The following is a 17,492-nucleotide window of genomic DNA, read 5'->3' as shown; positions in this document are numbered from 1 at the left end:
CCATCAGCACTGCTCTCAAAGCATACACAGCTCATAAAGGATTTCCTGCTCTCCACCTGGTTCTCAAGTCTGCATTCACTTCAGTACCTAAAGAGCATGGTCCAGCCACTGGGGCCAAAGCCAGACCCCACAGCAATTTTGCCCAGTGTCCTGCCTCCCTGGAAGGGTGGAAAGGAGCACCTATTTGCACTGCAGGGGAAAAGCAGGATGCAGCCATTGCCATGGGCAACAGCCAGGCAGGCGAGTCACAAAGCCCAAAGCCACTCCCCAAGTCTGCTAACAAGCTGGGGCTTAAGGTATTTCCCAAGCCTTATGACATCTGTTTTTATTTTCGTGTCCACAAATACTCATCCCACGGAGAATTAAGACTGCTCCAAGTACTTACATGTAACTTGAAGACTTCTGACCTGAACACACTAAAATATCATTAAAACACAAGATGCTGCCCTTGCTCAACTCTCAAAAGGAATATTAAACTTTTCTGGTTTGGGACTAGACCAAATTGGACAGAGTCTCCTGCCCTCATAGCTGTATCTATTTTGAAAGTAGGRAAGGGAGTAGTTTAGACTGCTGTTTAGTACATGCTTAACTCAAATTGCCATTTCAATCTTAGAGCTCAGAAATGAGGGGAGGGGATATAAAAGAAGTGGAGGCATGTATGACAGCACTCTTGACAAATTAATATGGATRCAGTAGTAAAAAGAGGAACGTACTTCTACAAACCCTGACAACACTCCTTAGCAACACTTGGACCCAAGGCAAGAATAAAGTATTCTTTATCTACTCCACAGTTCTATCTATTGCTAATCATTTTTTTCCAGCCAATCAGAATAAAACCACAGATAATCATGAAACCTGCTTTTAACAGAAAATGATACTTTTAGTCATCACTAGTATGAGTGACAGAAAATGTTAGCCAGGCTTTTCAGTTTTTTATCTTCAGGGTTCATATTTTCAGGTTTTGCTCTGCAATTATCATGTRAAGATTAAGCTTTTAAATGAAATGCTGTGGTCTGCTTTAAACACTCCACAGTTCTGAGAAATTTGGGCTTAGAAAAGCGATGCCAATATTACCATGTATARAACATATCCAAAAGAGGCACCAGTTCCAAGGAAGGAACAAAAGCCTTACAATCCAAGTCAATATACAACCTGTCCTTATCAAAGCTACATATCCACACAACTCGGAGAAAAATTATCCAAATACCCCATATCATTCATGGCATTCAGAAACCCCAAAGCTGTGCTTAAGTTTGCTTTCATCCCTTCTCCTCCCATCAATATCTTCTAGCTGTGATTCTGAAGAGGAACAGACCCAAGCAGACACCAAACAAGCAGCAACAAAAATCCATTTTCATGCATTTCAGTGACCTACCTGATATTTTCATTGAGGGTGTAAAGTTCATTGTTCTGCAAGCCTCCCCCTTTGAACACATTTATCACTGCTGTTTGAACGCTGCCAAAAAAAGAAATGAGACAGGACAACATCCATGAATAACAGCTACTGGTGGGATGTACCACAGAGCACACCATGAGCTAGACACCAGAAGCAGAGTGGCTATAACCTGGTGGAGTTAATTGCCTTTAAATGCTTGCACTCTTCCTCACCTTAAAATCATTACTCTTACTTACCTACATCTCTCCTGGGAGACAGAGCAGAACCAACCTTGAGTTCTGCCTAGAGTAAGGAAGGGAAAATTGTTACAGGGAAACTGCTCATGCCAGATATATCTTGAAAACAACTGTTTAGGGGAGCTTTGCTGTGTGCTGCGGGCTCGTTGCTATGAGGAGACATAGAATTTTGGCAGTATCTGCCAAATACATCACACTGCATTATCCAGTGATCCTAGCAGGAACCACCCAAGCTGCAGCATCTAGAAAGACCTTGGCAGTGCTGGAAGATGCTCTGCAGCCAGCATCACCTCAGTCAGACCTGAGTTTAAGCCCTGTTAATGCTTGTAAGATGCTGTTGGAGTATCTTCTAATTCTCTCACCASCACAGAGGAAGTCATAAAGTGACAGCAGAGAAGATGGTTTAGCAGGTCTAAAGGCTTGCCAAGGCTAACAAGGGGACATGACATTCCCTTGACAGACATTCCCTTCTGTGGGCCAGTTATGGCATCTCCATGTTTCACAGACCTCAGCTCACTATCATGGCACAAAACTGCAATGCCCTTGCCAGGCTACTTTTGTGTGACATTGGTAAACTGAGCTGGGTCAGCAGGGTCTGCAGAGCACAGAGCTGGTGCCAGGTGGCAGAAGGGAGAGTAGAAACACCCATTTCTGGGAGCAGCAGACCATTAGAGGAGATCAAGACATAAGACATCTCACTCTTCACCCCTCACACTGTTTTTCCAGTTGCCATTGCTGTGTGACATGCACAGCAGACAGGATTTAGCTGTCAATAGGAAATGCTGGAGGAAGCCAGAAGCTTAGTAGTTGTCAGAGGAACTTGACTGTGATAAAAGCTTCAAAACATGCAAATAAATGACTTTTTGAATGAAGAAACTGGCATTTATAACAGTACTGGGAATGTGTTTTCCTAAATGGTACTTAAAAGATGAAACTGTTAACAAAAAGCCATTCTGCTTTACTTCAAGACAGTACGGCTAAACAACATTGGCCAAAATCAACTCAACACTAGAAGTTCTAAATTTTTCAACTCCACAGATGTTTTCAATGCCAGMAAAGCCAGGGCACGCCAAAAATTCATGCATGCTCATAAACAGACGAGCTTAGTCATACATGGTGGGAAGCACAAGCATAAGACACACATGACCCTCACTGAAGAACCCCTGCTGGACAAGAGCTGAGCCCAGGAGGGTCCTGCTCACCTGTTCCAGGCAGAGTTGGAGCTGAGCTGCATGGCCTGCCKGGCTGCCTGGAACCGAGGCAGATCRCTGAGCACAGGGGAGCTCATGAARCGRGGACGAGGCCGTCGGAATGAGCCCATCTTGTGGAACTGGAGCGCAAAGGACGGAGCTATGGTGAACCCTCCTTTCATAGGTCAGGTGGAGTGGAGCACGACCATCAGAAAAACTCTTCTCTTGAAGGTACAAGCATCAATCTCTTCTCTTGAAGGTACAATCTCAGCAATGTGGATGAGTGCTCAAGTCCAAGGACTCAGTTAAAAGCAAAGAGTCAGCCCTGGACTAGAAGTTCCCCACCGTGTCAGGTTGTGAGACGTGCTGCATGATGATGAAGGGATTGAGGCACTCCTGCAATACAAAGAAAAAGGAAAAGAGTAAGGCAGAGAGGTGAAGGGTGAAAATATCCTGTGCTATTAAAAGCAACTTTGGGAAGACTCTGGAATTCCAGAGTTCTTCAACAGCCCCATCTTGCCCCGACACAGCCCATCAGAAATGCAAGGATGGTCTCACTTTTAACTTCAGCTAGCACAGATATGAGAACAGAGATGCATCAACTCTTCTGCCAGAGACACTTAGCCTCTGTATTTAAATACCTTTAAATACAGTTATCCATTCAGCCTGCATCTAAAACAGTAGTAACTGGAGAATGAGAAAACTATTCCACTAGAGAGGAACARAAGATGAATAGTGGAAAAAAATATGAACAAACACAGTGCTTTTTCTTGAAGAGTGTTGTGCAMGGGAATAAACCCACTTGTTATCAGTTCACTACTAAAGGGATATAATAAGGAGCTTCTTCAAAAGAGTTCTGACAACCAGAWATTTTGAGCATAAGCAGGACTTTTATGTTTCTGGTTTTTCTACAGCATGAGAAGTAATTGCTAGGCCAATTACGAAATGCCCGTATTTTCCACTCTGATCATCATCTCCATGTAGATGACTATGCAGCCCCAAGTAAACCACAGAAATAGAAGAAGTGAGCTTGAATTAAAGCCACAAAAAAACTTTGGCAAAGCTTCTGTACTTTGAAATCCTCCCACTTCAGATGAACACAAGCAATACATGTAGCTGGCAGTTTGGAGAATGAGATGTGGGAGACAGGAGGGCAGAGGGGAAAAGAAACAAACAAAAAAAAGTTTTGTAACTGAACTGCAGATCAAAGATGTAAAGCAAAACCTCTTTTCTACAACATCCTCAGGACGAGGGGAAAAGAAAGATGGTCAGACAAAAAATGTTATGTATCTGCACTAATTTGACTAGTGCACCCTTAGAAGCTAAACACAGTTTGCAGASATCTCTGTGGAAATGGAACATGGCTAGAAGTGCAACTTTTGTCTGTCTTTAGACAACTTTTGGCTGTCTTTAGGGATGACAAAGCCCAGACASTCTTTTGTGACATAAGCTTAGCCTTAACTGTTGTTGCTCAAAAGGGCAGCAATCCGTTGATTCTTTGGCTGYTCTGTTACAATTAAAACAAAAACAAAGTAATAACTTTTAGACACCAAGACTAAATGTAAACTAGTACAACCAAATCAGCAGGATCTTTTGTGTGTATTCTGCAGCAACAGTTCATCTGACRTTGCCCACACGTTCTCAATCTGCCAGCAATTTCCCTATTGACAACWGCAACCATATCAGAAATCACCAGGGAAAAGAGCTACAGCACCTTGGAGAGCCGAGGCAGGTTCTTTTCACAGCAGGCCAAAGGGTGGCAGAGGCTGTTTCTGTTGCAAAACAAGAGCTCGTGCCAATGTTTGTCTGTCTACAAGTACCAAAGCTGACAATGTGAGAAGCTGAATGAGTGACAGCTCACTTCTGCCATCAGTACTGTAAAATTTCTCACTTAACAATCTTTACACATCRAAACAYGCAATGGTTTGAGTTGGAAGGGACCTTAGAGACCATCTGGTTCCAGCCCCCCTGCCACGGGCAGAGGCACCTTTCACTTTCAGAGGAAATAAGCATTATTTTTAGAATTTGTAGGCATTTAACAGGGCTAGAAAGCAGCGGTTAAGATGTGCTAGCCCACCAGCCTCCTCATACCACTTTTCCAGGTGCCACAAGTGCATACAAGCACCCTTCTCCCCAACAATGAAATCATTTTATAGGATGCATTTACATTCATTTGAATTAAAGTTGCAAGGGGAAAGCTTAAATTCAGAAGTGTAAAACAATATAACAACCTCTGTGCCTTAATAAATTTAAGCATGGGTAGGAAATTCCTCATCCCGTTCTGTGCAAGCAGTAAAACACCACGATCAGGAGGTCCCTTCTGAGCTTGGGCCATGGATTTACCAGATTGACTCCACACAGCGAAACAGTGGCATTACACTGGGCCCCACGATGGATTTCCTGAACACTTCTTACCTAGAGAATGTGCTTAAGCTCATTGAAACATACATGCTGTTTTCCTTAATCTCTGTTAAAAGTCACCAGGTCAGATAAAAACAAGCTCTTGCCTGCAAAGAGCAGATAAGACACCCCTCTTCCTCCCCCAACCCTGCAATGCCGTGTTACTGTCAAGTCAACCTTAMTTTAGAATCTCACTGGGAATTTAAGGCAAGATCTTCAGCTTTAGGACCTGATTCAGTCTTATTTTTATTTCTTCAGGACTCAAAGACAGAAACCTCTCCTACCTTATCTAAACCCAGTAACTATTAAATGGCAGGCACACCAAACTSCTACTCTAAAGGCAGGATAACCCTAAATGGTATCCAGACATAACTGACCCTCATGTTATCAGAACTAGAAATGCCAAAGTCTGTGAGAGAGACCATCCCCTCCCCATGCCCACAGCCTATTTAAACCATTTCCAGAGTTCCATAAAGCTSAAAGTAACGCAGCATTTACTAGAAAACTGACTTTTATCACACGTACTCTGTAGATCCTGTGCACTCRAAGGCACAACAGAGCACTGGAACTCAATCAAACAGTACCATCACACCAAATCTTCCTTTCACAGCAACCAGCTTCCACTGAAAGTTTTCCYCAAAGCAAGGCCGCCTTGTAAATAATGCTTCATTTTCACAGGAAGGTTGCAGCAGCATTTTGTTGGCAATATATGTGGTGTGCATTCTGCAGTGTGCATTTTTTTGGCTTTTTACTGGGAGAAGCTACCCCTGTGGCAAGAAAGGCATTTACATAGTTATAGGTTAGTAAGAAGCCCTCATGGTATTTAGGCTATTTGAGTTATTGGGAATGAACAGCATTTAGCAAAATGCTGAGCAAGGAACTATTTTCCTTTTCATTCTGCTGTGAAAACTCTCACAGAATTATGCAAAAATGTTCAGAAAAAGACACTGCTGTCCTAGAGGCTTTCAGTATAAACTCCTCCACATCTGAAGTCTCTTCTTGCTATGATTAAAGTGGTTTAGAAGGCTACAAAATAAAACCTACTTCTAATAATCACAGTCTTAYTAGCAACCACAGAACTAGAAAAAGCTTTACAGAGATGCAATTACTTTTCCCCTTTTRCACAGAATGATGGGAGACACCAGGATGCAACATGTTCCAGCCACCAAGCAGCATTCTCTCCACCAATTATAAAAGACATTAAGCCTTAGAGAATGAAGGGCAGTGAATGAAGTGCAGTGACTGTTTAAGATGTACAGCCACACCAGATAATCCTTCACTGCCACRTGCTCCAGCTGTTGGGATAATGCTTTATATGGCATCAGGGGATTTCAAACTGTTTGCCAGCTGATATATCCTAAAACATTCCCCACTCTCCTCATCTTGCTTAGTGACCCTGCACACCTCTTTTGGCACRACTTGTAATGACTAAGTCAGAGAGACAGGTATTGCTCTTCCTTCCCTTCCAGATGTCCCACACCCCAGTCCTTTTGTTTTCTTCACCCTTGATCATCATCTCAAAGTCCAACTACGAAAACCCTCTAGACCTCTAACAAGGCAGATATCAGGTCTTCAAGGGAGCTGTCTCTGCAGAGATGAAAGTCCATGTTCCCAATTGTGGCAGCACAGCAGGACGATGAGTCAATCTGACAACGTCATTTCATCCACTTGTAATTCCTCACATCTGAGTAAACACTTTTAGGWTTAATATGAATCTTTAAAGAAAAGAACTGAGCATCGAGACAAATCCTTTTCCAACACACGTAGATACAGACATTTATAAAAACATTACAGTCAGGAAGCTAGGAAATTTTTATTATTTGTTTTCTATTAGCCATGAAAAACAACAGAGAAATCACTATAAGATTATTTCATGAATAGAACTTTCCCTCCCAACATACTATAATATATCTGACTGTCTGGAGGAAAAGCAAGATCAGGCACTACCCCTACTTCAATCTCTCTCTACTAAAGAAAGAATAACCCAAATAAAAAATTGGCAACAATTCCTCCAAGTTATGAATCTTTGTGATAATCTTGGGCCMAACAAACAAAAGGCCCATGGTAACTCAGATTTAATAGAACAGACTTTTTAAAATTCCTCTGATGTTTTCTCTGCAAAACTCAGAACAACAGCAGCTAATGGAAGTGACATGGCAGAAAAAACTACAACTGCTTTTGTTTCTTAGAAAAAAAAAAATTCACCAACATTACTTCACAACAAATTCATACCAAAAAGCCACAAGTCAAAAAGTAACTTTAAAACAGGTGGCAAGGGAGGGAAAGCAATAGGGGAGAATGAAACATAGGAAGAGAGAATGATGGGTTATCCTGATATAACTGATGTTTTGCCATTTAATTATTTTTAGTCTTAAAAATAGCCCCTTCATGAAGAAAAATATACGCTTGCTTATATTTCTCTTTTATACGCTCTGTGCAATTGTGACATTGATGACCTTTGATCACAAAATACACAACTTGGACACTGCAACATGCAACTGAATATTTTGTAATCATTTGGASCGTAGAAGAGTAATCTTTAGAAAAATGGCCCACTGTATTAAGCTTGCAATGCTTAATGAGCGGTTCCATCCTGCCTCAGACACAAAAAGTATGCAGAGAACAAACCAGATTCTTGTTAGCGGATTCTCCTTCCAGCCCAATAAATCTTTAACAAAGTATGTGATTGGCAAAATCCTTGATAAGAGTTCAACTGAAAAGATCTGAAGACACTGTTTCTGACCAAAATCCCTCATTTACTTGCTATGCAGCCATACAGAGAAGTGGAAAAGCAGCCCACAAACTTAACTTGGAGTCTTGTAAGTCATCACAACTACACATGCACCTGCATGAACTTCATTTATATTCTAGCATGGACAGCATTTGCCACTGCTAAATTAACAGCACATGCAGTTTCTTTCATAGCTCCCAAGTGCTCAGGTTTTTAAAATTAAACAAGGTTTGATCATCTTCTCTCCTACTTTTCAGGAGAGGAGATGATCAAATTGAGATTCATTCAATAACTAACAGGTAATTTATGATCAACACTGAATCAGAAGCTGTGTCTTCTCAGAAGCTGTTGAAAGCAAGAACGTCAAAAACATTGGAGGCAGTCTACGGTCTAATCTCAAGGCATAGTCCTTCCTACATCCTCATCCTTTCATGCCTTCACACCTTTGGCTATCTAACCCATGAAAATTTTAGTGCTTAATCCACAGCCCATCAAAACCAATAGGAACCTAACTAAATGTTGATCTTAATATGGTTTGAATTGGGTCCTGAAGGAGCATGGAAAAGTGACAACACTTTGTCTTGTAAGCAGCTCCTCACACATGGAAAAGTGTATCTTTAGGTGTGCTCATGCTAGCACCAGGAGCACAGCTCATGCTAAGAGACATTCCCAATTCAAGAAGGTAAATGGGAAAATGCAAGACCAGCCTTCAGGTCTTTCAATCTAGTCAACAGAACTGATTCAAGCTGCAAACTTTAAAAGACAGTTTCTTCCACCCATAAATTAAAGGCACTTGYTTCTGAAATGGCAAAAATCAGCTCAGAAATTCTGCAAGAAGAAACTGAGGTAAGGCTATGATCAGGGATCACAGGCCATAGTCAGGCTCAGGGGACACAACGCTACTCCCCAGCGCAAGGGCAGGACCCAGGTGGAAGTAGGACAATGCCCCACTTCCACTGGGCAYGGCCAAATGAGGTTCTGTGCCCTAGATGCTGTCCCATGGGTGAGCACATGGTGACTCCTCAAGCTCTCTGTGCAGGTTCCATGGCAGCTGGAGTGCATTTCAGCCAGCCAAAGCACAATACCTGCAGCTCCATCACACATCTGGCAGCCCCTGGCTCGCCCCAGTGTGTGCCAGGGTTGCCTGCCTGCCTGCTCCACATCTGCAGCCTGCCCTCTCCTCCCTGCACCATGGGAGAGCCCTGAGGGATCCCAGGGAGGCTCAGCCCCAGGCAGATTGACTACTCAGTCCTGCAAATCACTCCTTTCATCAAGAGCTCTTGGAGGTATACTATTAAGAGTAAAAATAATTAGCTCAATTTTCTGGCTGAGGAAATAAAGTTGCTAAGCCAGTGAAGTGACTTAGCCTGGTCTTCAACCTTGCCAGCCAGGATCCTATTCATCAAACAAAAATATCCCTCTAAGCTGCTTTAATGAAGCTTTCAAATTACTCGACAGAGCTGGAGAAAAAAAGGATGAATCTGATCTACCTCCCCTTACCTCTCCCTTCCTAAACTGATTCAAATACTGAAAGATGTCCATTTTTTTTTCTGGCTTCACCACCACAAAGGCAGCAACTTGATGTCCCATAAATAGTCCTGAGGTATTCTACTGGCCCCACAGATCTGTAATTAAAATGGACAGATTTTAACTATTGAGTTTAAATACATYATCAAAGTGACATCAATAGAACAGGGGTAAACAGCCCTCTTGGTGYTCACACTCTGGTATGCAATCACACAATCAACAATTTTACTGCCACAAAACACTGGCGACCCAAAACAAGATCTCACCTTCCTTATCTTCCTATCTTCACCCATCTCCACAACAGACACCAGCATCCCTGTTTTCCTTCCACATCTTTTGTATTTTCCCTCTTCAAATTTGACCCACACCATGCCCTTATTCACAATACATCTCAAACAACTTCACAAACAGCTCTAACTTGGCTTTGATAACAGAACCATTTATAAATAAATTCAGTGGTATCCACTCAGTTATGTTCTGAGTTGCTGAGGTTTAATCAAACCTGAAACTCAAAGCAAAAGTCTGCTTAAGAGTGAGAGGAAATACATGAGGAGCAGCAAAAACCTTTGTGTATATCCCACCATGATTTGAAAACCCTCTTTGTAATTGAGAGACCTCTGCAACCCCTTTGGAGTTTACAGCCAGTAACAAGTAAGACTGCTACTTCACATCTATATATATGACAGTACAATTATTAAAAAAATGTAAGAAATCAGTAACAACACAAAGCAAACCAGTTCAATGTGAACTAAAGAGATCCAGCCATAGTAAAGAACACAGAAAAATAAATAACTTGTTATACAGAAGTACCATCAAAGACAACAAAGTTATTTTGTTTTCTATCGTAGATATTCTGTRTTATTTCAAACACATTTTTTTTATTCCTAGGACTCACATAATTTAAAAAAATGGACTTTCTATTCTTAAATTTACTTGATTACCAGGTGATTTTTAATAAATGTAACTAAATGGGAACAGGCACGAAAAYAAGAAAGATACACACTTAGTTATTTCCTTCCACTGCCAGTATTCCCACATTTAAYAGATGCCCCAGTAAATGCACCCCTACTGGAGAAAAAGAGGCCAGGAATGTATCACTTAAGTCACGGAAATATGAGTAAGCTATCAAACTCTTTCTGTAGAAAAGGTATTTGGACTGAATAGACAAATACATCTGCAAACCCAGAAACTAACCCAGCATTGCTTTCCCGTCTGAATTTCACCCATGCCAAAAGCAAGAGCACACACAAAGAACCATTCCTTCAGCATGGCCTCTAAAATTATTTTCACAAATCTTCTTGACCATTTAGACCATTTGACCTTTTATACCATTCCTTCCTTAGTCAAATGTGGTGAAATTCACAAACAAATTCCTAAGGGAATTCCCAAGAGAGGAACAGAGGGATGCTTTGGTAAAGGTTGATTACACTCAAGGAGTTGCAGTCAATGGCTCCTTATCCAAGTGGAAAGCAGTGATTTCATCAGTTCTGGGATGAGCACTGATTAGCACCTTTGTCAGTGACAAGGACAATGCTGATGATGCCAAGCTGTGTGGTGCAGTTCACACACRGGAGGGAAGGGATGCCATCCAGAGGAACCTTGACAGGTTTGAGGGCCAGAACATGAAGTTCCACAAGRCCAAGTGCACATTGCTGCATCTGGRTCAGAGCAGGCTCAAGTACAAATCCAGGCTGGGCCAAAATGGATTGAGAGCGACTGAGGAGAACAACTTGGGGCTGTTGGTGAACAAGAAGCTTGACATGACCCAGCAAYGYGCARTTGCTGCCCAGAAACACAACCATRTTCMRGGCTGCATCCAAAGCTGCGTGGCCAGAGGGTAAATGGGGTGATTGCCCCTCCCTGCTCTCTTCTCCTGAGACCCCACCTGGAGTGCTGCACCCAGCTCTGGGGCTCCCAACACAATAAGGATGAGGACCTGCTGGAATGAGTCCAGAAGAGGGCCATGAAGATGATCAGAGGAGTGGAGTACCATTCCTACATAAACAGGGTTGGGGGTGCTCAGCCTGGGGAAGAGAGGGTTCGAGGAAGACCTTACAGCACATTCCAGTACYTAAAGGGRGCCTTACAAGAGAGCYGCAGAGGAACTGTTTCCAAGGGCATGCAGTGATAGGTGAAGGGGGAATGGCTTTAAAYGTAAAGAAAACAGKTTTAGACTAGACATTAGGAAGAAACTTTGTACTGTGAGGGTGATGAAACMCWGGAACAGGTTGCCTAGGGAAGCTGGAATTGYTCAAGGCCAGGTTGGATGGRGCTSTGAGCAACCTGGTCCAGTGCAAGGTGTCCTTGCCCATGGCTGSGAGGTTAGAACTAGATGATCTTTAAGGTCCCTTCTAACCCAAAACATTAGGTTTCTATGATTGTATGCCAGGCAGAAGCATGGAGTGACAGAAAAATGCAGTTTCAGAAGCAAAGAGGTCMTTATTAGTCTAAATGTAATGACATGTTTCATTTTCTAGGAATGTTAATCAGAAAGCACGCAAGATATACTTTATCAAAATTAAACACTAAGTCAGCAACTGAAATTATTTAAGAACTACCTCTGCTGCAGCTAGAATGACAAWATATTATCTTTGTGCTTTCTTGCACTTCATTCTTATTCCTTTTTGCTTGCTTTCTGTTTTCACAGTCCTGTTGTTATTAAAAACCTAGGTATGCCCAACATTTTTAACCCTGGGGCTACAAAACGTGGCAGTTAAGAAGCTGCTTTTATATCACAGCCCATCCTCAGCCAGCTCTAGTTTTGCAAAAATCCTCAGTCCACTTAAACTCCTCTTGTGTGGTAAAAGGAGGTTGTTATGCCCTACTGAATAGGTCCTGGAACCCAGCACATATTTAGTCAGTGTATATTTATGCTTGAACTCACATCAGCAGGAACAATGAGTACAAAAGGCCATACATTATGGGGGAAAAAATGCACAAATACTACAGGCACCTAAAAAAGTCACATGAAAGCTGAAYTCACTGAACATGAGCTACAAAAAGGATAAAATTCTAGTATTTATGTGTCTGCCACTTTTTACAGTCCCAATCCTCCACCTTTTYCTTAAGAACAGAAGCTATATCAAATAAAAGGTTAAATATCTCACCTATTCTGTCTTTGGTTGCTGGAAATTTAAGGTATTGAAATTCTTCCAAAACGGTCTAAGGACTCAGTAACCACTACCTGTGTTCCAGCTGAACTTTGAAAGYGAACGTTGAAAGTCTTATCAGAGTTTCAGGTGATATCAGACAACCCATAAACACACCGCATAAAAATAATTACAAAGAATTTTATCTTGAAGGTGGAAGACAAATGAGAAACTGTCAACTGTGCTGTAAAACTGCCAAAAGGAAATATTGCAATTAAGTTGACCTATCAAAAAARACTCCCATAAGGGCTTGAGTGCACTCACACTTCCCTGTCCACCCTTGTCACTGCCAACTTGCCAATGCCATCCATGCAGAACCCAGTGCATCACACTACACCTGACTYAACAGCTTGACCCCCATCATGGACCACCAAGAATAATCCACATCTAGAAAAGTTTCCTCGTAGCTTCACAAAAACACCAATGTTTTTTGACCCAAGCCAAAGAACTTTGCTCCCTCAGACTCCGYATCTTAGTAAGAATGCCATTCATTGTCTTTGAACTGCATCAAGATTATTGTGAAATTTGCATATACTTGGGATCTGAACTCTGCTTTTTCTTGTGTTTTGGAACAYAAGAGAATAACCTTTTCTTTCTTTAGTTCAGTACTTTGGTATCACCCCTAAGTCCATTAATCTCTTCTATGTTACAGCTAAAAGTTGCATGTCTTCTGCAGAAATCTCTCAGCACTCTGCACCCTATGCAGGTTGATCAATCACAATGGTCTCTCTTGGYTGTAAAAAGTATAAATAGCTTTAATAGGAGAAGTTGAATTGAAGCAGCAAAACAAGAATGCAAGTGCTTTTACAACACAATTCTCCACTTACTTAAACAGACATGCCATAAAGTTTTGGGTCTCTACCACAGATCATGTTTTCAAACCTAACATCCTTGTCATGGCTTAAAAATAGYTGGCATAATTTATTGCACAGATTTTCTATAGGTAATTTTTTGTTGTCAAAATGGTAACAAAAATGCAGTACCTTCACAGAGGTAAAAGTATAGGATTTTACTTGCAGCTAGGGGATTTTCAGGCAAGTCAGTTCATTAGTAGACCATAAAGTCTTGTCTCATCTGATTTGGGGCAATACTGGGGCTACTGCAGTTAGGGGCTACTGCACAGCTGGACTGTGGATCTGTTTTAGAAAAAGAAAAGAACTGTAACCTACATATCAGCTCCTGTGCTTTGTGCATGCTGCCTCACCATGAAACATGATCTGTGGATATATACATTAAATGTGCACACACACACAGCACAATATGTGCGATGTAAACAGGTCTTGCATGCTGATCCAGGGTACCAACAAGTTCTGCATAACTGAGATCCTCCACACGGCAAAATTGCCGCATTGTCTATAAATACGCTCAGCACTTGTTTTTGACAAACAAAATATCCCTCTAGTCAAGACAGCTCACTTACATGAACAAATCATCATATGACTGGAAAAGGCGRAAAAAAAYAGCTRTGCTTTGGACTATTCCTTTCASCACAGCCAGCCAGGAGCTGCATGGACTGGGGTCACTGCTGGAATGMCGTGTGGCTGTGGCTGATGTCCCAYGGAGAASACGGTGGTAGGGAATGTGTTTGGCAGTTGAAGGAACTGGAAAGCARATTGTGCCCACGAAATTGGAAAGCGCTGTAAATAATTCCTAGGGCAGAGAGGCTCCGAGTGCACGCTGGGGAAAGATGGGCGGCATCAGCACGGGAGAGGTACAAGGCAAGAGAGAAAGGGATGGAGCTACGCTYCACTTTTTAAACAGGTGGCCAGCTACTCTTATGGCTTTTGTTCTCCTCTGAGTGCTAATTCAATTTMTTTAGAGAAAGACGGGAGAAGAATCTCTTTCCCTCCACCCCTGRTTTCAGAATTATTGCGTCTCCTGGGGGGAAGGGTTAGACTGAGACATTTGGTTTGGAAATGACTCACTCTGCAGCGCTATGGAGCCGGAGGGTCTATTTTTAATATTTTTAAATGGAGAACTTACCCAGGTCTCATGCCTGCGCTGCGCTCCGGAGGCACCGCGGAGCGCGGGGAGCCGGCCCAGCCCGCTCCCTTCCGCAGCCGCCCCCCGGTAAACATCCCCTTCGCTGCCCCGCGGGCAGAGCGGCCGGGCCGGGCCCCCCGAGCCCCCACAGCCGAGCGGGGCCGGAGCCCGAGGTCGCGGCTCGCACTCACCCGGGCCGGGCTGCCGGGCTGCCGCTGCCCGCCGCACGCACGGACGGACGCGCTGCCTCCTCGCCGCGATCTGGGGAAATTTGCCACCCACCGGCCAGGATTTTACACTTCCTGGCGGCCGGCCAGCCCTTGCTGCTACAGCCTGCCCCGGGCTGGCTCCTCCCCGCCGAGACGAGAGCCGGCCGGGCCGGGCCGGGCGGAGCGGGGGCAGCTGCGCCTGCCTCCCTTGACTCCCAGCCCGTTTCGCCTCGGGGTAGCCCGTCCCGTCCCGTCCCGTCCCGTCCCAGTCAGGAAGTTTGAATTCTTCTGACCTTAAGCGAAAGGGAATGGAAAGGATGGAGGAGCTCGGGAGGCCCTTGCCGGGGAAGAGCCGGCTCCCGGCCCCGGGAGATGCTGGACCTCCGGCGGCTCCTCGGCTCGGGGCGCACCCAGCCAAAGAAACGGGTCGTGCAGCACGGGGGAAGGGATGTGCCGTTTAAAGATAGGGCTTATTTTATTTTGATCTCATAGTTCAAAGTTCCTCTGGCAGCCGCTGCACCGTGCAGTTTGCTCTATTCTGCTATCACAGCCTACAGCAGGTATCAGACAGGAAACTGCTTAAAAAAAACCACTTGTTATTCGGGGTCCTTAAAGAGATTGAAAGCCGCAATTAGTTGCAATCAGGGAGCAATCGCATGGAACATGTAAGTCAGTTACCCTGACTTTTGCAGAGCTACTCGTTAATTGAAAACACTTGAGACTTTTCAGTGCTTAAAGGAGACAGACCAAATTGTTAAATAGTCTTATTTTCTCGAACTTTTTAGGAGCCTTTTGTGAATTATGCACCATACTGATGATACTTGGTAACCTGATGCACTCCAKGTTAAGAGAATTCAGAGCATAACTTTCCAACTGAGTTGTATCTGGTCTCTGAATGAGAAGAGCTGATGCTACTCTGAAACCAGTATGTTAATCCATTTACTCATGCAGGGATTCTTTAACACTTTTAAGTCGTTTAGACATCCATAGTAACCTTAGACAAGAACACTTGCCTATGCATTTGTGGGAGGTATTCTCATGTCTCTTTTTTTCTGTCTCTATGTGTTTAAAACAAAGACTGTCTGAGGTACTGTGAACTTCACCTTACSCACTGCTGCTGGCAGTTAGGATTTACTATTACAATCACAAAATCGCTACTGGGCTTGGAAACAAGACTTTACTGCAAGCTGTACAAACACATACAAAAACATATTTCCTGTCCCAGACTCATGTCTTACAATGGCAGTGGATACCTACCCAACATATAAAATCTGTTAATCTACTAATAATTAAAAGTGCTTATTGTCATTCATTCTGCACCTGCTTTTCAAGCCAACAGTTATTTACTTTTCAGAGATAGCATTGCTRAAGTGGAGTTTGAGTGGTGATCTCAATCTGTAACTCGTGGCATAGCTGGGAAGTGACCACCACTGTGGGAAGATTGACCGCAAAGCAAGGATGTGATTTATTGTACTTGAATTATTTTCCACAGCAAAAATCCTAAGGAATTTGCAGGTAAAGGGAATGGTGACCTGACATGTTTGTTCAGGTGGTATGCTCCATCTGAGAGAAATTCCCAGGTTTTCTAAAATAACCCAAAGCACCATCCCMCAAACTGGCATCTTTCCTCAAATTTTAACTCACATGGTTATGAATTGAAATTAGACAATTAATTTCAGGTGTGTCCTGTGCGCAGGACAAATTCCTGCACACAGTTTATGGGGGAAAAGCTGGTTGCCATACCCATGTGGTAATAGCTTCAGAACTACCACTAAGGAACATCATTGCCACAATGCAGACTTACTGTGACCATCCTGATGAATGGCTGGACTCCCACTTGTGGGAGAAGAGGAAGGAAAGAGCTGTAAAGACCCCTGCCACCACAGCAGAAGGAAGGGAGAGGTCCTCTTTGATTTYCTCATTAGGAAGAAGTGAGTATTCTGTGGAAAGAAAATCGTCTTTGTGTCTAAGAGTGAGGRCCCCCAGTTACGTTATGCAGGAGCGCAGGTACTGGGAAAACTTTAATATATGGTAAGGGCAGACAAGAAAGACAACTAGAAATATTAGCCCAGCAAAAAGAGATAAAAAGCTTAGGTGAGATTCATTTTACCTAACTTTAGCTATCTGAGTCTATGCAAAACACACCCAGCTTTCAAAGTTAGATAAGGTACAAATCCTGCCCTACTACCTTACCCCACTTGGGCAAGCTGCAGTGAAAGGGATCTGAAAAGACTTTAGTTCAGGTTGACAGATGAGAAAAATTACCTTTAATTGCTCCTTTYCCCCTTTTAGCTGTGGTTTGAGCAAGAAGAGAAGAATATGGTTTTCAAAGAAAGCTCCTTGCCTTACACAGGCAAGTGATAATTCCCAGGTGTCTCTGCCCCAAAGACAGTATGTGGTGCAAATGCACTGCTGTGTGCTGTCTGTGAAAGGATTGGGCTCTTCTGTGGCCTTGTCCCACTGCTTCATCTCAGAGAACTGAAAAGCAGGTGAACTGACAGCATCAACAATGTTCCTGCTGACATTTCTATAATGAATGTGTATGTGAAAAACAGCTACAGCCTTAATTTTGTTTTTGACRCTCTGCCTTAACACCACATATCCTCTCTGCAGTGCACTCTGTAGCGAGACTGAGCACACACGTCCTGCTCTCTCTTACATAGCTGCTGCT

General features: G+C 43.1%; 1 protein-coding gene across 2 annotated transcripts in view; it reads right to left on the bottom strand.

Moving 5' to 3' along the window:
* Positions 1-14,853, bottom strand: part of PRR5L (proline rich 5 like) — a 38,933-nt gene extending 24,080 nt beyond the window's left edge. The window contains exons 1-3 of one of the 2 annotated variants that reach the window (XM_057373963.1): positions 14,804-14,853; positions 2,835-3,218; positions 1,376-1,456 (exon numbers count right to left, since the gene is read on the bottom strand). In XM_057373963.1, the coding sequence (XP_057229946.1) occupies positions 1,376-1,456; positions 2,835-3,004 (251 nt within the window). In that variant the 5' untranslated portion in view covers positions 3,005-3,218; positions 14,804-14,853. The other variant, XM_057373962.1, reaches the window with a different exon arrangement.
* Positions 14,854-17,492: the final 2,639 nt, after the last annotated feature.

Source organism: Malurus melanocephalus, unplaced genomic scaffold, assembly GCF_030028575.1.
Source record: "Malurus melanocephalus ecotype Western Australia unplaced genomic scaffold, MMel_1.1 scaffold_211, whole genome shotgun sequence".
Taxonomy (NCBI): Eukaryota; Metazoa; Chordata; class Aves; order Passeriformes; family Maluridae; genus Malurus; species Malurus melanocephalus.
Note: the sequence above shows the minus strand (reverse complement) of the source record. Positions and strands in the feature narration are given on the sequence as shown.